Below are 22,839 nucleotides of genomic sequence, written 5' to 3' on the forward strand. Positions count from 1 at the left end.
AGCCTGTTCTTTTGGATATGGGACCAGTCTTGGAGTAAGGAAGACCCAGGTTGAAGGCCTGCTTCCACACCTAGTTCCCCAGCCACCTCTAAAATGGACTTACTGATCATTTGTCAATATGCATATATGGAGGGAATTTACACACTGGGAGTTCCCTGTACAATAGATGACTTTGATAGCACAAATACTTTCTATCAAAACCATACTTCCTTTCTCCCTCTTATCTTATTCAAAATAAAAACCTTATAAAGATACTTCTTTCACACATATTCCCCCTTCTCCCACCCCCCCCCCACAAAATTCTGCATTAATTTGCATTCTTCACTTTCCAGACTTGTATGAAAGTGATACTTGTGCTAAAAACATCACTGTACACTCTAACCCTATACATGTGAGATGGCTTCATTTTTATACATAGAGAGCCGGAAGAGACCCCAGAGGCTGTCTCACCTAGCCCCCCTTCCTTTTATCAATGAAGAAACTGAGGCTCAGAGGGGTTCAGTGATTTATCCAAGGTCAAACAGGAAATAAATGGCATATTTGGGATTTGAACCCTGCTTCTCTAACTCTAAACTCAGCAGTCATTCCAGAACTTGAGGTAAGATGAATAATTAACAAAGGTTGTGCCTGTTATCAGGTTGTAAAGGGATGACGTTAGAGTTAGAGCATTCTGAATCTCACTGCACAAAGTGTAGAAAAGTGAGCCTTCTAAACACAGGTAAAAGTGCCTTCTAAGCACTCAGGTAAAAGTGATGTGGCAATCCGGGACCAGAGAAACTGGAGAGGTGACAAAATGCAAGAGCCCCTCAGGTGAGAAAAGGTTTTCCTCATTTCGCTTTTTTTTGTGAGTTCCTCCCCTCCTCTTTTCCTCTTCCTTCTCTGAGCTTGGGAAAAGGTGGGGGCGGGGAAGGGTGAGACTGTAGACTATAAGGCTGTGCTTAGGAACGTCTTTAGGGAAGTCAAAGATTTTAAGAAGGGATTTTCCAATGAAGCTTGGATGACCTGACCTGGGACCCTATTCCCAGGCATTGGGAGTTTAGGAAAGAAAATGTTATAGCCCAACATTTGTACTGAAGACCAAAAGGGCAGCCTGATAAGCAGCAACTGTGGCATAATCGATCGATGCAGAACAAAGAGTGAGTTGGGAGATAAAGCTAAGGAAGCATGGATATAGGAAAATCTCTGGAATCAAATGAGAAGAGAAGCCAGACAGAGGAAGTGAGAGAAGCAGTGCAGCTCACTCCCCCACCCTCACCCCAGTCATGGGAGGAGAGGAGGGAGTGTTTTGAATGGGCAGGGAAGCAGAAAGATGAAGAAATGCGGGTTATGGTCAGAGACCAAGGCTGAGGGCATTCCAGGCCATCCTCAAGGCAAGTGGGAGGATGAGAGCTTGGAGAATCAGGACAAGCACTAAAGAGTATAGAACGGGGGAAACCCTAAGCAAGGGAAGCAAACCTCTTCCCTTGGCACCGCTTGTGGCCAATGGAAGCACTCAACTCCTTGAAATTGTGTTCATCTGAGAGCTGCTGAAACTATCTTGTTCCCTTCTGTCCGCTGACATGGCATGGTGCCCACCATGCTGATTTCTTTTCCTGCCCATGCTTCCTTTTAGAGTAAGGGAAGAGGGGACCATTTCCAGGAAGAGCACTTAGCAAAGACCCACTTAAAAACTTTATAAATTGCCATTCTTCCACTCTCCCCTCAGTGGTTGCCTTGGGCAGTCTGTTCCTCCAGATGCAGCCCTCCAGGTCCCTGTTAATCCTCCTTCTCCTACCTACCTTCATCCTGTGGGGAATATACATGATGCAGTTTATCTCTCTTGCAATGCTCAGCATTTACTCTGGATGTCTCAATGTGGATGGGTTCAGAGTCAGGAGCCAAGTCATAAAGAGCCCAAAAGGGAGAGAAAAATCCATTCTGAAACAAGGGAGGTAGTAAACAGAGACTTCAGCCTCAACAATGAAAGCTGTCTTTCCCCTCAGTTAACTAGGAAACCGTTTTGGTAAAGACAAAGATTAAGGGCCTTGTACACAGTAGGTACTTAATGTTTGTTGAATTGGATTTAGTTTGTTCTCCCTTCCTCTCCCACCACTCCCCTCATGTCCCACAACATGCCATTGCAAATGACTTTATTCTTTGCTCTCATTTTAAAAGTAACCAGGAAGGACTGTGTACAGATGATGGGTATGTACCTTGTAGAAATGGGTCCTAGACCAAGGTCAAGTGGCAATGTTCTTTAGAGTCAGCATATATATTACTCCAGGCCTTCAGTGATTCTATAATCACCCTGATGTGGGTTCTTCCACCAATGGGGTTCATCACAGCCCATCAAGATCTTTTCTATTTGGCTGACTCTTGTCTATGTCTTCCTATCAATCCTCCACACAAGTCCAACAGACACATCAGGAAGCTTCCTTGATCTCCCAATAACTGGTGGCTACCAAAGCCACCCAAGGGGTCCATATGTTGTTCCCTCATTGTTCTTATGTGAAAAACGCATCTCTTTTTACTCTTATGTTTATATACTCTCATATTTACTCACAATACATTGTGTTATTTCACACAACTTTCTCTTTGTAATATACAATTCATAGTCACTGTAAATCACTCCATTGCCCTTTGGGTCCTGCAATTTGCACTTGCTCTGGATTCTGAGGTCCAGGTTCAAATCCCATCTATGCTACTTACTACCTGTGGAACTGTTAGCAAATTAATTAATCTTCTTGGCCCTCAGTTTCCTCTTCTGCAAAGGAAGGGGAGTTGACCACATGACTTTTGAGGTAGCTTCCAGCTCAAGATCTATGATACTTGGACCTATGATTTATCTGAGATTCCATATTCCTTGATTCACAGTCATATAACAACAGCAGAACACTGCTCTTAAAAATATAGGGTTTGGGGGAACAGCTAGGTGGCACAGTGGATAAAGCACCAGCCCTGGATTCAGGAAGACCTGAGTTCAAATCTGACCTCAGACACTTGACACTTACTAGTTGTGTGACCCTGGGCAAGTCACTTAACCCTCATTGCCCCACAAAAAAAGAGAAGCATCTCTCTATTCATATATATTTCCTCTCAAGCACAAAAATATAGGGTTTGGTTTCAGGGAGAAGTTTGAGTTCATTAGCAACACTATGCATGTCCTAAATGTAATTCATTCCAATTGCTTTCTTCTATTCAATCTGGAGCCCAATTTGTCAACCATCTGAGCATCTGGATTAATCTTATGGATGATCCACCCAACTGGACAAGAGGCATTCTCCATCTACCTGACTTTTTTTTTAATGTAGATAAGCCATAATCTTTTAAGTATTCTGGTTCTCATTAGGAGACTCTGTAATGATCCAAGATTTGATGCGATCATCATGATGTCATCCTCAAACAGGATCCTGTAGAGGGCCTCACTTCCTTGTGTGTTTGGATTATGTATCAAACATCCTACATGACAGTCATGACAATTAACCTACAGCAAGCATTTGTCTCCCTGTTTTCTGCCTCACTTGTTGTTAATAATTAGGAAATCATCCAAGTTATCTTCACATTTATATCAGTCGAGGAACTTCATATGACCTCAACATCATGTTGGGAAATGTCTTCTAAGACAACGCTTTGCTCTATTGAAGCAAATACATTTTTATAATCAGCATACAAAAAGCAATTAATTGTGTAACTGTTCAAATGTTATAGAATATTTACACATGCCTCCTTGTTCTTTTTGATGTTTTTATTAAGTGTGAGAGACCCCCTAAGAGAGAGGACATCCTTAAGAAGCTATGGATTCAAGTCATAATTTCTGTATGACCCTGGACAAGTCATTATATTTCTCAATGCACTCAAACAACTTTTTAAGACTTGAAATTATAAAACAGTTGCTGATTTACATGGGTAGAGGATTTTCTTCACTGGAGATCCCCTACACCAATGAAAACATAGGACCTTTGCCTCACCCAAAACAAAACAAAATATTTTTAATGGCTTCCCTATGTATAAGCTATTCTCATGAAGATTTTATAAGAATGAAAAATCAGGAGGCAGCTAGGTGGTGCATTTGATAAAGCACCAGCCTTGGGTTCAGGAGGACTTGAGTTCAAATTTGACCTCAGACACTTGACACTTACTAGCTGTATGATCCTGGGCAAGTCACTTAACCCTCATTGCCCCGCAAAAAAAAAAAAAAAAGCAGGCCTATTGTTAGGTAGTTATTGGTACCTTTGCAATATCCCATTTCTGGGCAATAATAATTTCCATGATTTTTCAAATAATTCTGTTTATTCTCTTTCAAATGTCTTGAGAATTCATTCCTTAACACCTTCAAAATGGTGTTACTTACAGTGCAGCTCTGCTCTTTTTATGCTCTGTGTAGTCCAGCTACTCTTCCCATATTGGTTCTCCTTAATGCCATTTATATTTCTATAAGTAGCACATTGGGAATGTTAGAGTTTAAATAGATGGGTTCCACCATCTGTACTGGAGAAAAACATGTAACAGAAAGCTGCAGAGATCTTCTTCACTTTTTATTCATTGTCTTCCTTCCAGTTTCAGACTTAATGGATCTTGAGATGATTTACCCCATTATCTATAAAATGAGTTGGGTTTTTTTACTCCACCTCTTCTGTTTTATGATATAGTAGTCTCTACACATACACACCTTACACACATACATACACTCTTCTTTCTCCTTAAGATTTTACTTATCAGACCAGTGCCACCCGTTCTCTTCACTTGGTAAATTATAATGACTATCTTATCATGGAAGTTGTTAAATGTCTATAGAAAAAAGCAAGAGTTAATATTGATGTCTATTACTTTAGCCATTTCACATTTTTTCCGAGTGGTTAGCTTGTTTAAATAGGTAAACTTGGGTTGTTTTGAGCGCAGGCCAAATCTTATCATTTGTACTCTTTTTTCCCCCTAATTCAGTGTTGATTTTAATTTGAAGAATTCCTTTTGTCTTAAAAATAAATCAGTGGTTTGACTTTACAGAGCCATCTGATTTGGAAATGACTCCCACATTGATAACCAGTTATTTCCTATTTGCTAAGGTATATTCTATAATTTTGAGTGGGGGGGGGGGAAATGGTGTGGGTGTGGATGTGGGATTGGGTGTGAGTGTGCACGTGATGTTATTTGGTGTCTTCCACATCCAGTGTCTCCTGATGTTCTACTTGAAGTATTCATTCTATATAGAAAAGACTTCTGGGTAGTCTATAAGCTTCTTTCATTTCTTAACCCTGAATAATATTTTCAAACTTTTTTTTTTGCTGCTCTCACGATTTACATTGCATTTGCCTTTGCACTGCATTAAAATATATAACTATAATTTATAAAGCACTTTAAGATTTACAAAGCATTTTACTAGCATAAATGGATTTGTTATTTTAATTACAAGAATCTTAGTGAAGTCTTTATAAAATTTCTATATTTGATCCTCTGCAAGAGACATTGGTACATAAGTGGCACTTTTTGGTTTTGCTCATCATCACAAGGGAAACTAACCAGCTGACCCATGAAGATGCTTGTTGCCATTGGACTCAAAAATAAAACCAACTTCACCAATTCCTTTATTTGTATCTTCATAGAAAACCTGTCAGTCTTCCTTCTGCTTCTCTACAATTTACTTTTGTCTTAATTTCTAGCAAGAATGTCAACCTTATATGACTCATTTCCTCCAATGGGATGCTGACTTGTTGGCCATTCAACAAAGGTCTCACATGTTAGCAAACCAAGAGTTAATTCATGATCATAGACAACTATAACAACTGAGTGAATTGTAACACTTTCTGTATCCTTTCCTGACATTCTCCACTATTTTGCCAAAGATATTTGATGGGGTTTTTTTGTTTTGTTTTATGAATTACCATGACCAAAGGATTCATCATTTAGTGTTCAGCCTAGAAATCATTAAAAAAAAAATCCTCTTAGTACTTAGCTACAAATGGTCCTCAGAAAGAAACCACAGTCTGTCATTGGGATTATACTTAAAACCTTTCCAACATGGTACACTATAGCAGACTTTGTATTTCATCTGACATAGTCTTCCAGGGTTGTTGTGATGATCAAATGAGCTAATATTTGTGAAGCATTCAACACAGTATCTAGTAAGTAGCCCTTAATAAATTGTTCTTTCCTTTCTTCCTTTTTTTCTACCTTCCTTCCTTTCCTTCTTCCTACTTTTATCCCCAACTCTGGGCACAGTACAATAACAACATTCAATGTCTGTCCACAATTGACCAGATTGTACAGATAATCCATACAACTCTCCCTCATGGTCTAGAGAAATGGAACTTTCTGATAGTTACATAGCAGATTTTCTGAGGCACCTACCCCATTGTTCTACTGTTCATTAGGGGCAACTCCCAAGTATTGGAACATTTCAGGATGCTGCTCTGCACCTAGCCAAAGGCATCCCCAGAATAAAAGGGTCAGACACAAACCGTGGCCCTCAGTGCTAAGGAGATAGCTGGTCTTTCACAATACAGTTAGCATCAGACTACTTCTACTGCAACATGCTTGTTTTTAGGATATTTCAGGCCATAAAAAGAGCCCAAAGAGGAAAGAACTCCTTCCACACTGTTTTCTGAGTTCAAAACTTTGGGAGAAAGATTTTGTCCCTCTGCCCTCACAAGAAAGCAGCCTGACTAATTCCCAGTGGATTTGCTATTTGGGTGCTGTGCAGATTAGAATTTCCATCTCATTTCCTTATTCATTAGTTTTTTTGTTTTGGTTTGGTTTGGGTTTTTTTGCTTTATGCATGAGGTTGCCTATGAAAATTAAGAGCATCATTTTGCATTTGGGAAAGGTAGTTCAAGGGAAAGTATGGAAGGATAGTTTGAAAAAAGACCTATTTTGACCTGGGATTCCTGTCCTTATACCCTACACACCCCAACACTATTTTCCTCTTACTTTTTAGGCTTGCTATTTATTTTCTTCTTTTCTCTCTTTTTTTTCAATGTCTACATACTTTTTTCTTCTGTCTTTCTCAAACCCAGGTAATCAGCACAAAGGCATCCTGGGCAACTTAATGCCAGGCTACCAGGGGAGCAGCTGTTGACTTAGAGAAAGGATTTAGTTCACCTTGATTCACCTTTGTATCAAGTCCTTTAAAAAATAAATATGCAATGTTGATCTTGAGCCTGGCTGGTTAAACAGACCAGGTGGCTGAGGATGAATTCCAGGTAAACTATAAGGAGTGGAAATAACAGAAGGCACATTGATGATATTTACAGAAGTGGGTATTGAAAAGCTAAGCAGGGTCTCAGCAGGGCACACCATGCTGGGCTGACACAGCTTCTTTTTCACTTGGCTGGGCAACTGATGGCTTTTGGTGGCCGGCCCAAGAGACTACAGTGGCATTCACCTAAGGGGCAAACAGGGCCATCTTTTGTGCTGCATGTGATACTTAGCTGAGATGGTAAACCATGAGCCAATGGAGAAGAGATGGCCAAGAGAATGCTTTATCGAAGATGAGGTTTTCATTGGGCTGCAATCTCTTTAGGTACATTTATTTACCATCCAATGCGGAAGTTCTAAAAGTCAATTACAAGGGTGATACAGATTGGTATCTGGCACTTCTGCCTCAGGCTGAAGTCTACTTGCACACTGCTCAGATTCCAAATGGCTATCAGAAATCCCTACTTTCCAAGAGAGGCTGATGCTGGGGAGTAGCTTTATATTCTAATGAGGGATGGAAGTCTAAGAAAAGGTGAGCTCCTAGAGATTGGGAGAGTTTTCATTTTGTCTTTGTATCTTCTGTGTCTAGCCTAGTGTGTAACTGAGTAATATCATGGAAGGAACACTGCCTCTGGAGTCAGAGAATCTAGCTTCAAATCCTGTTGTTGATAATTACTATCTGTGTGACCTTAGGCAAGTCATTTAATCTTCCTAGGCCTTAGTTACCTCATCTTTAAGTGGAAAGAGTTAGACAAGTGGCCTCTGAGGTCCCTTTCAGCTCAAGATCTAGAGTCCTCTGTAACTTTTCTCCCAAGGGCAGTTAGGTGATGCATTGGGTAGAGTGCCTGGCCTGGAGTCGGGAAGACCTGAGTTCAAATCTGACCTCAGAAAAAAAAAATCTGACCTCATACACTTACTAGCTGGGTGACCCTGAGCAAGTCACTTTAACCCTGTTTGTCTCCATTTCCTCATCTGTAAAATGAGTTGTAGAAGTAAATTGCAAACCACTCCAAGTATCTTTGCCAAGAAAACCCCAAATGGGGTCATAATGAGTTGGACTTAATTGAAAATGACTAAACAATAACAATAACAACTTATCTCCAGGTTCTAAAGATTCATTAATCCAAGCTCTCCATTTTATTGACCCTGAGAGATGAATTAATTTGCCTAAGGTCACATACCAAACTTAAGTCAAGCCCAGAACTAGAGCCCAATGAGTAGAGCTAATGCCTAGACTAATATGTCTACCACATTCTGATATTTGTGTGTGTTTGTGTGTGTATGTGTGTGTGTGTGTGTGTGTGTGTGCATGTGCTGATTTTACCATAATCCTTTTACTTGCTCTATATAGGTTAGATTTGGGTTATACCCAGTTTCAATCTAGCACCATCACCAGTTTAGGGGTGGGGAGATTGGGTGACTGGTTGTTAGCTGAGTTTTTAACATAGGATGCATGAATATTTTTTAAATTTATTTTGATAACTATTTCAATATAAATGGTTTCCTTGGCAATTCTATTTTAAAAACATTATTCTAAGAAGGGGTCAGTAGGCTTCACTGAACTTCCAAATGAGTCCAAGACCAAAAAAGTGAGGAGCTTGTGTTCCAGAGTCTTCACTTCTTTTTTTCCACATCTGGGAAGATGGAAAATGTTCCTCCCCACTCCAGGTCCTAACTCATTCCCAAGCAGTGGACATGATAGTAATTGGGGAGAGGCCTGGAGATAAGGGTATAATGGATTCTGTCCCAACTTATTGTTAAATTTTCAGTGTAAGAATTTACACCTCAGAAACCAGCAAATTGTTTTATTGATTGCCTAGGCTTACAAAAGTGATGGCAAAAATGTAAATAGTGAACATTAAACTTAAAAGTATGTCTTGCACACAATCCCGCCCCCCAGCCAGTTATTAAACATTTGCCTGCATCTCCTGGTTTCTTTCCCTCCACCCTACCTAATCTGAAGGTGCACATGCATATATATGTGAGACCTTGGGCAACTCACTTAATGTCTGGATTTCAGCTTCCTCAGATAAAAAAAGAGAAAGCTGGACTCAATGACCCTGAAATATAAGCTCCTGGGGTCCTTTGATGGGTTATACAAGCCTCCTTGTAACTGGCATTTTTGCTATCACCAGATGACTGAGATTTTAATTATTAACTACCAAGCGCACCAGGATTACATCTTACCTAGAAGGCTAGACAAAACCAGAGACATATTTCTAAAAGGATTTTGAAAACCAGAAATGTCACTCCTTAGCAGGTAGGATAGATCAAGTACTGCTGGGTCTGTAAGAGAAGCCCCTGCCTAAAGAGGTAGAGCAGGGCAGAGGAAACAATGGTTTGGGAGCTGACAGTGGTTCCTTTGGAATTTCTTCCCCTGTTGCCACTTTGGACTTTGACCTCTCCTGTAACTCTGCATAAACTTAGCAAATGTCGTTGGAAGGGTTTCTCACTACAGAGGACATTTCCAGTTTACTTTACCCTCCAGGTTCAGGAAGACTTCACCAAATTGGACTAAGTGGGAGAAAGGTAGCCTGGAAATAAATTACCTGATCACCTTCAAACCAATGAAATAACCTTTAAATAGATAACAATATTCATCTATTTTAATGAATAGATAACTGTGAGTTTTACCATTAAAGAAAATGAGGTTCAGGAAAGTGAAATGACTTGCCCACGGTTACACAGCTAGTAAGTGTCTGAGGCCAGATTTGAACTCGGGCCTTCCTAACTTTCAGGCCAGACTCTCTATCCATCTTGTCACTTAGTGGCTCTAATAAATGGTGTTTTCATTCATTCATGGCACTTTATGCTTCTTCACATGTCCCTGTATCTGAAATTATTTGAACAGGAAGGGGGAGGGGAGGGAGGAAGTTTAAATTTTGCTAGCATTATTAATTTACTTTGCAAATCTTTTCTTCAAGAGGCAATGTGCTACAGTGACTAGAAAGTTTCACTTGAATTGAGGAACACATGGTTCAAGACCCACCTGGCACACACTGGCTGAGTGACTCTAGACAAGTCACTTAACTTCTCAGTACTCTTGGGAACTCTATCAGACCATGAATTACAGAGAAGGTTCTGACCTGCATTGGTAGAAGGAGTTTCATCATCCCTAGATTTCCTTATACCATTGAAATCACAAGTCCAGCCCCTGTATTCTCTTCACAGAAAGTACAAAAGAAAACTTCAGCTCAGTCCTTGCCAGAATCACCACAAATTCGGAAATAGTGAAGTCTTCTTTAATGAAGTTTTCCTGTATGCTGTGCTAGGAAGATGGTTTCATCATTGAGACCCCAAAAGGACTAGTTTTCCCAGGAGGAAAAGAAAAAGAATGGGAGTCATTCTGCAGTATTCCACCATAGAAACCCCAGAGACAAGATAATGTGAAAAAAAAAACTATAGGATGGGAGACAAAGAACTTGGGTTTAAATCAGGCATCATTAGATACAATTTGCATAACCCTGAACAGTTACTTAACTTTTCTGGGCCTCAGTTTCCTCATCTGAAGATGAGGAAGATGAACTAAGTAATCACTAAGGTTTCATTTAGCTTTCAATAATAAGTTCATAGTTCCATTTTTGGAAGATTCCTTAGGGGTCATCTAATCCAACCCCCTCATGAAGATATAGAAACCCACAGAAGTGGGTGGGAGAATGTGCCATACAAAGGGAAAAGGGCTAGCTCTAGAATTTGAGGCTCTGGGTTCAAAAACCAGCTCTGCTTCTTGCCATCTAGAGGACCTTGGACAATAGCTTAAACCTCTTTGGGCCTCAGTTTCTTCTACCTCCAAGTCCCTTCCATCTCTAAGTCTATGACCTTAAGATTAATTTAGTAAAACTGTCTAGAATGGGAGCAACTAAGAATCCACTGGGGGGGGCGTGGCTAGGTGGCACGGTGGATTAAGCACCGGCCCTGGATTCAGGAGTACCTGAGTTCAAATCCGGCCTCAGACACTTGACACTTACTAGCTGTGTGATCCTGGGCAAGTCACTTAACCCCCATTGCCCCGCAAAAAAAAAAAAAAAAAAAAAAAATGAATCCACTGGTGACAGGGGGAAAGTGAGTGAGGTACACATTCCTCATCTCCCTCACGCTGTGTTTCCATGGAGAACACTTGTTTGAAGTTTGAAATTAGTTCCTGACTGATTTAACATTCTGGACATTTCCCAGTCTCTATACTTCAACCATGAAAGAAGTGTTAGTGGCAGGGAAAGAGGGAGGAGGGAAGAAAGCTTGGAACATCCCACTTAGAACAACTTGGAGACATGTTAGCAAGTTTGTCCCAATGAAACCTTATTGCTTGGGAAACCATAGACATAAAATCACTTGCTTATTGAGCAAAACCTTTCCTAAACATCCAATGGAATTGCATCATCTCCTTTTCTAAGTGAAATGAAAACGCAAAATGATCCATTTTCATATGACAAGATGAGCTTATTCTTCACATTCCCAATATCTGTGGCAACGAGAAAGCAGGCAACTGCCTATGGTCTCTCTGGAGACTTGGGGATGTCAAGCATGAGCATTTAAATTGTTTTCTGTCCTCTTGGATCCTCTATAAAACCCGATTTTTTTTTTTAGAAAAATGCTAAGAAATGTCCTGGTTCAGTTCTGTGCTTCAGGGCATAATTCAGTTGCTTGGGCAATATGTACTAAGAGGACTCTTCTAATCATCCTCATATGGTTTTCTCTGAGGACACTTCCAATTTGTGCCTCTTTCCTACCCAGAAATTCAAAGTGGGTGGAAAACATGGACCAAGAACTTTCAAGTATGAGACAGGATTTTGCTGCTCTGGGTTACTGTTTGTTTCTTCTCTTTTAAAATTTTCTTTATTTTCTTTTCCAATGTTGTCTTGCAACACTTGCAGCTATATCTGTCTATAAAGACATCTAGTCTCTAGCATTAACATGAAACAAAGGGCGGGGGGGGGCGGAGGGCGGGGAGGGAAGAATGAGCACATGGTTTTAATATTCAGAGGCACTATTTCCTGGATAGAACTTGTGCTGCTGTGTATCTTTAAATTGGTGATATCTTTACTTCTGTTTCCCTAGCTCTATTTCTTTTCTTTTCTTTTCTTTTTTGTGGGGCAATTGGGGTTAAGTGATTTGCCCAGGGTCACACAGCCAGTAAATGTTAAGTGTCTGAGGTCAAATTTGAACTCAGGTCCTCCTGAATCCAGGGCCAGTGCTCTATCCACTATCACCTAGCTGCCCCAGTTTTCGTAGCTCTAAATTGTAAAGTTAACACTTCTCTTAAGCCTATAGATAGCAAGTGGTTAGTGCTTTGGGTCTGGAGTCAGAAAAACCTGTATTCTATCCCTGCCTCAGACTTACTAACTGTGGGACACTGGGCAAGTCATTTAACTTCCGCCTGCTTCAGTTTCTTCATCTATAAAATGAGGATAATAATAGCACCTACCTTGCAGGGTTACTGGGGGGATCAAATAAGGTAATATTTGGAAAGCACTTAGTATGGTGCCTGGCAAATAGTTGGTGCTTAATAAATGTTTCTTTCCTTCCTTCCTTCCTTCCTTCCTTCCTTCCTTCCTTCCTTCCTTCCTTCCTTCCTTCCTTCCTTCCTTCCTTCCTTCCTTTCCTATCCTTTCCTTTCCTTTCCTTTCTTCCATGGACTGAAGGCTTGATACAACAAGGGCTGAAGTTTCTAGGACCAGGGAACAAGTAAAGCCCAAGACTAGAACATCCCCACATGAAGACGATTAGAAGTGGGTGGCTGGTCATACAGAGGTGGATTCAGTGGTGAGAGAGAAGGGATTAAGATAGAAGTTTGCAGGGCAGCTAGGTGGCGCAGTGGATAGAGCACTGGCCCTGGATTCAGGAAAACCTGAGTTCAAATTCGGACTCAGACACTTGACACTTAACTAGCTGTGTGACCTTGGGCAAATCACTTAACCCCAATTTCCACCCCCCCCAAAAAAAAAGATAGAAGTTTGCAAGTGGATCAGAAATAGGAATGAATATGGATATCAAACAGAATCCTAGGACTGAGTAAAGATTTTTAGTTTGGGGGTCAGGATAAAAGGCTTTGATGCTAAAAAAAAAAATTTACAAGGCTTTTTGTTCTAGCAAGTTGAACACCTTTTAGAAATGAATAAACAATAAACCTGATGGAACATTATACTGTTTATACCTCTCTCTAGTTATATGACTATAACATTGTGGCATGTTTTCAAAAACATGACATCCAGCCGATTTCCTTCTCATATTTTCATCAAGAATATCTCAATGTATTCCTAGGATATTCTCATAAAGATTTTTATACACCTGAGAAAACAGCCATATAAGTACATATTTACTGTATGTTCTTAGACCATTTAAAAATTTGGTAAAAACATAATCTATGTTCTTTTCCATCTCTATTATTTTCATGAAGGATATCTCACTGTATTTCTAGGACATTCCCATAAATATTTTTATATAGATGAAAAAGAAGTTATGTAAATATATACTTGCTGGTATGTTCTTAGACTATATTTTTTTTAATTTGATTTAAAAACAACATAATCTATAATCTTTTCCATTTGTTTTGACTCTTTGAGAAAATATAAAAAGTGTCCCCAGATACTTTTAAAAGCCCTCCAACATGCTTTTCTTCAAGTCCAGCCATTTTATGTGACTTCATCTTCTTAAGCATCATTGCTACTTTCTCACATGATACACTGAGTATCAAAGAGGTCCAAATGTAACAGTTTCATTGAAGGGACTTTGTAGTTTTCTATACCACAATGATATGAATACCATGTGATGTACAAATAGGAGTCTTTGAAAAACCTCACCATCAGTAGGGAGTCCTCCTTCTGTTTGAACTTTGTTGCACCATCACTATAGATTGGATCCATTTTGCATCCATTTGGTACCCTCTTTTTCTTTGGATCTGTAAATACTCTTGAATTGCCCTGGCCAAACTCTCTTCAGGCTCATTCTGTTCTCAACTATTTTGCCTTTTTTTTTTTTTTTTTTTGCTGAGTCAACACACTGTATCCTCCATCATCCTTCTACAGGATGTTTTGGAAATGACCATGTATTCTAAAATCACATTGCCCTTGGCTGTCATAGCTGGCCTTGCTACTTGACAAAGACATAAAATGTTTGCTTCCTGAGTCTGTTTCTGTGCTCTTTCCATCTCCTTCTTGTGGCTGCTATTTTGTTATAGTTAAAACTTCTCTAAGAAATTGTGATGGTCAATGCTTCTTCATCTCCCACTTTGTGGAGTAGATCATTTGCTTATATTAGTACATAGCTGTCCTTTTGTACTACATGTAGGCTGTAAAGAGGTGAAGTTCTGACTACACATAGTCAGGAGAAGCCACAATGACTGCTGCTAGATGCATAATCAGCCATTTCCCATGTGTTAAGATAAAACCAATTTCATTTTTTATCCATGTCATTGGATACTCACCACATCCTGTGCCTTTTAATTCTCTTACTGATTAAAGTATCCTTGATGGAGAGGCATAAATCTTCTAAAGCAGACTACTTGCATTTGTTCTATCATTAATAATCCCGAACCATATTTCCCAAGTTATTTTCAACTTTCCTTCCTCATATCCATCATTACCCTAATCACCAAGCATGAAGGTAAAGGGTGATTTAGGTTCATCATGGAATTTTTTTCTCTTTCATCCTTCATGCAAAGCATGTTGGTGTGTCAGTCACATTTATCATTATGACTGTATCTCTGCTTATATACATTATGGATACTGCATCATGAGATGACCAAGATTTCCATAAAACGCTGTTTCTTGGCACCTTTGGCACAGAATAAAACCAACTCTACCAATTCCCTTTTCATTTCTTTAGAGCTAATCTGTAAGCCTTCCTCTTGTCCACTGTTTCAGTTAAAGTCACAACATAAGAATGGGTAGTTCAATTCCTTAAGTTATGCTGTTACCTCACTGGTCTTTAGACAAAGATTGAACATTGAGTGTCTGCAATTTAATGTATTTCTCTAGATGATCTAAGAAGCTTGTGACTCCTAGAAGCTGTTGCTCTTTTCCTCACTATTCTATAAATCTGTGACTACATATTTAAAAGAGCTCTGCATAGGACTGAGTGTCGTTTTGTATTTTAGTTGATTTCACGGCTTACCATGGCCAAAACAAATTTCATCTGTTTATCAAACCTCAGGTAATGAGCTTCTCTGCACTTATCTGGGCTGGCCCTGGGACAACAGATACTGTCTATGACCCGGCCCATACCTGAAGCCTTAACAGGCCAGTAGAATCTATCGATGCTTGTATTCTACTAATAGAGTTCCAAGCCTGGGCTTGGAAGACGCTTTCATAATTGATACAAGAGGACTTTTTAATGCATTACTGTTCTAAGGCACAAACAAAAAAAGGTGAGGAAGGAGAATTATTCCACACTATTCTACCATTTCAAACCCCAGAGACAAGGCAGTGTGAGAATGTGTTGAACTTGGAGTCAAAGAAGCTAGATTCATTGCTGGCATTACTAAATCCTATCTCTTGACTCCAAGTCCAGCCCTATTTTCCCTTCATCATGCTGCATATGACCCTGATGGGATAACAGCTCCAGCCAAGGACAATAGCCATCAGTTAAATAAACAGAACTGCCGGCATAAGCATCATTTTAATTGTCTGATTGTAATCAAATACCAACTGGTTTCTGGATGTCCAGCAAACAGTTTCCATTGGTAAATAACAATTGGATGTTTCAGGTCTTTAAGTATATATAGGCTGTTCTTTCTTCCCACCAAGCAGACCATCCGCAGCTGTCATGTGTTATTGGCTAAGATGTTCAATTCATTGCAGCAAGTGTTTGCTGAAAGTCTACTGAGTGTTCAGCACTAAGCTACCCTGATAGAAAGAAAGAAATTGAAGATAATCCCTCCTCTCAAGTAATTTATGATTCTTAGCTGGAGAAACAGAATAGACATTCAAGACTACAGCCATAACAACAGTTGTCAAATAATGATATAAGGCAACATGGAAAAAGTACCAAATTAAGTGACCCATGTTTTGAATTTGAATCAGGGATTAGATTGGGGGGAGTAATGTGAACTTTAGTAGCTGGGGGGCAGCTTCCTTGAGGAGGTATCTAAGTAGTCTAAATAGTTGTATCTAAAAGAGTTGTATCTAAATAGAGCAAGGTGATGTGGAAGCAGGTCAAGCATCAATGCAAGAGCCATATGATGACCTCAGTGGTAGCTTTGTAAATGTTTAACAACTGGCTCTCCGAGGGGAAAGATATGCCCACCACACACTTTTTTTTCATTTCTTTTTTTTTTTTTTTTTGGTGAGGCAATTGGGGTTAAGCAACTTGCCCAGGGTCACACAGCTAGTGTTAAATGTCTGAGGCCGGATTCGAACTCAGGTATTCCTGAATCCAGGGCCGGTGCTCTATCCACTGCGCCATCTAGCTGCCCCCCACCACACACTTTTAAAGCTTATTCTTTATTATTAACATTTTCTGTATCACTTTCTTAAGTCTAGACAATCAACAAAATACTAAATGAAGCCCTAATGTGTAGTAAGCTAATTTCAGAGGTGTAAATACCCACACTGGTGGCTAGGTGGCACCATGGATATAGTTCTGAGTTTAGAATCAGGAAGACTTTATCCTCCTGAGTTCAAATCCAACCTCAGACATTTACTAGCTGAGTGACCCTGAGCAAGTCATTTAACCCTGTTTGCCTCAGTTTCCTCATCTGTAAAATGAGCTGGAAAAGGAAATGATTGCAAACCACTCCAGTATCTTTGCCAAGAAAACCCCAAAATGGGGTCACAGAAAGTGACTCACACAAAGTCAGATGCAACTGAAATGATTGAACAACAAATGCTCACACTTAAAATTTAACAATTGGTTCTCATGAGCCAGTTTGAGCTAGTTCTAGGACACCACTGCATATATGAAACAAAGAAGAGATTTCCCAGATTGAAGCAGAGGGTTTACATTAGGGAAAAATAAGGGATAAGACTGAAGAAGTATGGAGGGCTTTGAAGTCAGGGCTAAGATGTTTGGACTTTATCCTGAAGGCAAATATGGCCCAGTGAAAGGTTTTGAGCAGAGATTGTTCAACAGTGAGGCGACAAAAAGAGAGAAAGGATTACCTTGAACAAAAAGCCAGAGCTGTTCAAGTGATCTGAATCTGATAAAAAAAAAAATAGGCCTATTGCTAAAGTGTTAGGGATTGCTAGCTCAAGAGAAGGATAAATATTTGGCAAACACGGTCTCACAGCTGGTTTCCAACATGAGATTAGAATTCACTGTCAGCATTTTTATTTTGCAGCTGAATGTAAGAACAATACAACCCAGTCCCGTTGTTGATATTGTGGTTGTTATTATCAATATTCAAATCAGAAATACATAACTTTTCCCTTAAACTTGATTATTAAAAAAGTGTAGCTATATTCTCATGTGTTAATCTTACTATAACCATTAACCAAAATATATTCTACATGAACACACTTCCAACTTCATAAAGTTAATAGGAAAATAGGATTCATTAGATAAAAATTCATCATGCAATCTCTGACACATAATGGTTGTGTGATGCTGGGGAAATCATCTAAACCTCTCAGGAGGCAGAGTAAGCAACTTCTTTTGTTTGTTTGTTTGTTTTTGTTTTTCAGGGCAATGAGGGTTAAGTGACTCGCCCAGGGTCACACAGCTAGTTAAGTGTCAAGTGCCTGAGGCTGGATTTGAACTCAGGTCCTCCTGAATCCAAGGCCAGTGTTTTATCCACTGCTCCACCTAGCTGCCCCGTAAGCAACTTCTTAAGGCTCTAACTTGCAGAGAGTAAAGACCTGCACTGGGAGAAGAAATCTCTTCATCTGGGAGTTCCCTATACTAATGAAACCAGAATTCCGGCCCCTAGCCTCTTCCCTATCACCTTATAGCAAATTTTGTCAGAATGTATCTCTTCATATTACATGAGGTGTACCACTAAGGGCAAAACATTCTATGAGTTCTCCTTGAGAGAGCGAAAGGCATTTCTTATACTAGAACAAGGAACTAGACTTTCCTGGAGACTACATTAAGTTTTTCAAGCCATGGAGGCAGAACACAAGGCCCTGAACTTTTTAAAAGAAAGGGATGGAGGTAGAGAATAAGCTACAGAGAATTTACATATTTGTGTTAACACCTGTAATCCCCATCTTCCCTGAGCATCTTCCCAAATTTTAAGAAAGGGGAATGTGTTTTTGGAAGGGCTTTGCTTTGATTACGTGGTGATTCGAGAGAGCAAGAAACAACAGGACAAGGGGCAGCTAGATGGCACAGTGGTTAAAGCACCGGCCCTGGATTCAGGAGTACCTGAGTTCAAATCCGGCCTCAGACACTTGACATTTACTAGCTGTGTGACCCTGGGCAAGTCACTTAACCCCCATTGCCTTTAAAAAAAAAAGAAACAACAGGACAGATGAAGGACATGGTGCTTGGTAGGAGAGTTGGAGGAGGCATCAAAACAGAGAGAAGAAACAGGCTGGAATAGGAAGGAATGAGAAGATAAGAGATAAACAGCAGAAGGAAGGGCCAAGGGAGTAGATAAGAAAAATGAGTTATAATTCATTTAATATGTTGAAACAGTAATTTGGAACTTGGAACTTGTGAAGGAAGACTGTCATCATGGAAGAGAGCAAGGAAGGTGATTTGGAAGTTCTGATAACATACAATGTTGGCTTGAGAAGAATTGAGGACTGATGGAAGGAGCCAGAGATATATTTATGGTAACATAGGTATTATATTCTGAAAGGGTTAGCATTTCCTCTTCCCTATAACACTGGCACTCAGAAGTCTTAGAATTTACAAGTCCAAAAGGATGTGTTCTAAAAGGTGGCATTCTGGCTCTCCTTATCTGAGAAGACTACACATTCAAAATATGCAAATAAGACCAAATAATCTACATAGCATAAAACCAGATACTTTTCTCAGATATCTCTGAACTGCAAATTCTTAGCTTTTGAGAATGAGAGAAAATCAACCAGACTCAAAATGCAATAATAATAGGTCATAGAATAAACTTCAAACTTCCCTGGAATTTTTCAAGAGCAAACAAAGGTATTTTATGCTAATATCCTTTTTCTGTATTTATTTCTTTATCTGTTTTCTGAGCAATCTTTCTTTTGTCTTGGGTATTTATTAATTACTTTAGTTAAAAAGGCAAGATACAGAAGAGGAATAAAGTAACAAAAATTGCTAAGAGGAACTGTTTGGTTTAGTAAATTGGTTTAGTAAATTTATCATCAAGATCTCAGACGTTGCACTTTGTATTTGTGAATGGCAAAGTCCTCCTTTCTGTTTCCCTCATTCCTTTTTCCCCCAGCTCATGATTTATATTGCTCAGGCCAGGCCTGTCACCTCAGCTTCTGAATGAGCCTCTCATCTGACTTAAGATGGGCCCCCATCCTGTTCTATGTGGAGCCCAGAGTAGGCTCCTTCAACTTCCTGTCATATCTCAGGGTATCTGTGTCCCTGACCCTCTACTGAAATATGTCACTCATTGCCTCATCCTTTCCTTCCTATCTAAAAGATATTTTGTTCTTCAAGAGTTTCCTACTCAAACTAACAACCAGATGGGAATGAGATGCAGTAGGAATAAGTCCCCAGGGGATTGGAGTAGGAGAGGGCAGATGAAAGATAGGAAAAAGATACAGACCATGAAGATGAGTAATGGGATACTAAAGACAAATTTTGCCTACCTCATAATTTTTCTGATAGAAAAACAGAGACAGAGAGAGAAGGATGAGGAGAAGGAGGAGAAGGAGAAAGAGAAAGAGGAGGAGAGAAGGAAGGAAGGAAGGAGGGGAGAAGGGGGAGGGAAGAAGGGAGAGAGGAAAGAAAGCAAGAAAACAGTTTATTTCTAGTTCCTACAATATGGCACCCAGTAACATCCTTAATTTGAAAGTAAAAATATATTCAGCAACCCTTAATTTCACTGTGCCCTAGACAACAAAGCATGTTTCCCCTCTTTCATGATAAAACTCAAGTTCACCTTAGAAATCCAGCATCTGGAACACCCCCTTCTTACACACAAGGCTTAAAGAATAGCTATTCCTGAACAAGCAGTTTTCTGATGAAGAAATCAAAGCTATCTATTGTCATAAGAAAAAAATGCTCTAAATCACTATTGATTAGAGAAATGCAAATCAAAACAACTCTGAGGGGGCAGCTAGGTGGCGCAGTGAATAAAGCACCAACTCTGGATTCAGGAGGACCTGAGTTCAAATCCGACCTCAGAGACTTGACACTAGCTGTGTGACTCCGGGCAAGTCATTTAACCCTCATTGTGCCACAAAAATAAATAAAATAAAACAACTCTGAGGTACCACCTGACACCTATCAGATTGGCTAATATGACAAAAAAGGAAAATAATAAATGTTGGAGAAGTTGTGGAAAAATTGGAACACTAATGCATTGTTGGTGGAGCTGTGAACTGATTCAACCATTCTGGAGAACAATTTGAAATTATGTCCAAAGTGCTATAAAGCTGTGCATACCCTTTGACCCAGAAATACCAGTATTAGGTCTTTTTCCTAAAGAGATCACATAAAAGGGAAAAGGACCCACATGTACAAAAATATTTATAGCTGCTCTTTTTGTGGTGGTAAGGAATTGGAAATTGAGGGGTTGCTCATCAATTGGGGAATGGCTAAACAAGTTGTGGCATATTAATGTAATGGAATACTATTGTGCTGTAAGAAACAATGAGCAGGCAGATTTCAGAGAAACATGGAAGAACTTGCATGAACTGATGATGAGTGAGATGAACAGAACTAGGAGAACATTGTATACAGAGTATCATCAACATTATATGTTGATCAACTGTAATAGGCTTGATTCTTCTCAGCAATACAACAGTACAAGATAGTTCCAAAGGACTCATGATGAGAGTATTTTTATACTCTCCAAATCCAGGAAAAAAAGAACTGTGGAATATGGATGCAGATTGAACCATACAATTTCTTTTGTTTTTGGTGCTATTGTTTTTCTTTTTTGAGGTTTTTCCTTTTTGCTCTGATTCTTCTTTCACAGCAAGACTAATGCAGAAATATGTTTAATGTGATTGTACATATATAATCTTTATCAGATTACTTGTTATCTTGGGGAGGGGGAGGGAAGGAGAGAAATTAGAACTAGAAATCTTATAAAAACAAATGTTGAAAATTTTAAAAAAAGAAATATAAGGCAAACACACACACACACACACACACACAAAGAATAGCTATCCCAAGTTCAGGGTATTCTATGGCTACCTACCCTCTCCAATCACAATACTCACTAGCCCTTTTGGGGGCAGGGCAATTGGGGTTAAGTGACTTGCCCAGGGTCACACAGCTAGTAAGTGTCAAGTGTCTGAGGCCACATTTGAACTCAGGCCCTCCTGACTCTAGGGCCAGTGCTCTATCCACTGTGCCACCTAGTTGCCCCTCACTAACCTTTCAGACTTAATTTTTTTCTCTAGTCACTTTGAAGACATTAGCAGTCTAAAGTAAAATCACTTAATGAAATAGCCCAGTAAGAAGATTTGCAACAGCACATCTCACTTCTCCCCTTCCTCCATTAACCAACCTTTTGTCTCACTCTCTGACCAATCTACAATCAGGGCCCATACATGTAGAATATGAGTGGATACATGTGAAGCAGGCAAGGGCAGGGGGGAGATAAGGGGATATCACAGCAGGTATCTTGATTGGGGTCTTTTTGAAACCAGACAAATGGCAAAGGTGCTTGTTCTCTTAACATCAGGGGCCCAATTCACAGAGCTGCCTATGCTCTTCATTTTAAAGTGTTTGAACAGGGGAAAAGCCAGTTCTGTTTTCACCACATTACTGTTATTATCTTAGGAAATGCTTTAGCAAAACCCTGAGGAGAAAAACACAAGAGTAAAGAAGAGTTAAAGTAGGACCATCTTTGTATTACAAAAAATAAATTCTTCGCTTGACAGAAAGACTCCCTTCTCCTCTGATTCCTTTAAGTAGTAGTTCCTATAGAAGGGGTTTCTTTACAGACAATGACATAACTAGGGTATCTTGATCTTCAGATAAAATTTCAAAAAGTTCCTCCAACCTCCCCTTTTATAATGCAGAACAAATAGTTCTCTTGTCCTCACTCTACTCCCACAGTGTAGAGGATACTTGGATATTATTTGTATTTATAGAGGAAGGAAAAAGAAGGACTCACCAGAGACTTTCTTTCTAGGGAAGACTCTTGCTTGTTCTCCACTGCATTAGGCATAGTTCTCATAGAGCCCAGAGTCACTGGCCTAATTAACCCTCTAGGTATGAATATCGGATCTTCAGTTTATGTGTACCCCCTCCTAAATTAGGGAGTTTAACTGTAAGATAGTATTTGGTAGAGCTTCCGATGCCTTTTTTCTGTAAAATAACCTTTCAGCAAGATGGGGGCAGGGAGCTTTTTGTCAAAGGTCTAAACTGTGTTAGTTCCCTGTGCCTCCTCTAGTCTCCCAGCCCTCAGACCTTGTAAGGTTGCTTGGATAGAAGCTACAATGATGTTTATAAGTCATTTCCTACTTGGTAGATAGACAAGAGGCAGAGAAATTCGAGGCTAATGCAAGGTCGATTCAAGCTCTAAATCTATGATTTTCTGCTCAGATTGGAATACACTGCACATGGAAAGTCAGTGAGAAATAAGGATAAAATGTTCTTGAATTTCTAATGAAAGTC

The 22,839-nt window shown here is 39.6% G+C and overlaps 1 protein-coding gene across 2 annotated transcripts in view; it reads left to right on the top strand.

Annotated features, from left to right (window-relative positions):
• Nucleotides 1-683: 683 nt before the first annotated feature.
• PRLR (prolactin receptor) overlaps nt 684-22,839 on the top strand; it is a 142,536-nt gene continuing 120,380 nt past the window's right edge. Inside the window, exon 1 of one of the 2 annotated variants that reach the window (XM_043967610.1) lies at nt 684-810. Coding sequence is in view for 1 of the 2 variants with exons in the window: in XM_043967583.1 (XP_043823518.1) it covers nt 794-810 (17 nt within the window). In the remaining variant the exon portion in view is untranslated. The remainder of the gene's footprint in view (nt 811-22,839) is intronic. The other variant, XM_043967583.1, reaches the window with a different exon arrangement.

The sequence above is a fragment of the Dromiciops gliroides genome, chromosome 1 (genome assembly GCF_019393635.1).
Source record: "Dromiciops gliroides isolate mDroGli1 chromosome 1, mDroGli1.pri, whole genome shotgun sequence".
Classification (NCBI taxonomy): Eukaryota; Metazoa; Chordata; class Mammalia; order Microbiotheria; family Microbiotheriidae; genus Dromiciops; species Dromiciops gliroides.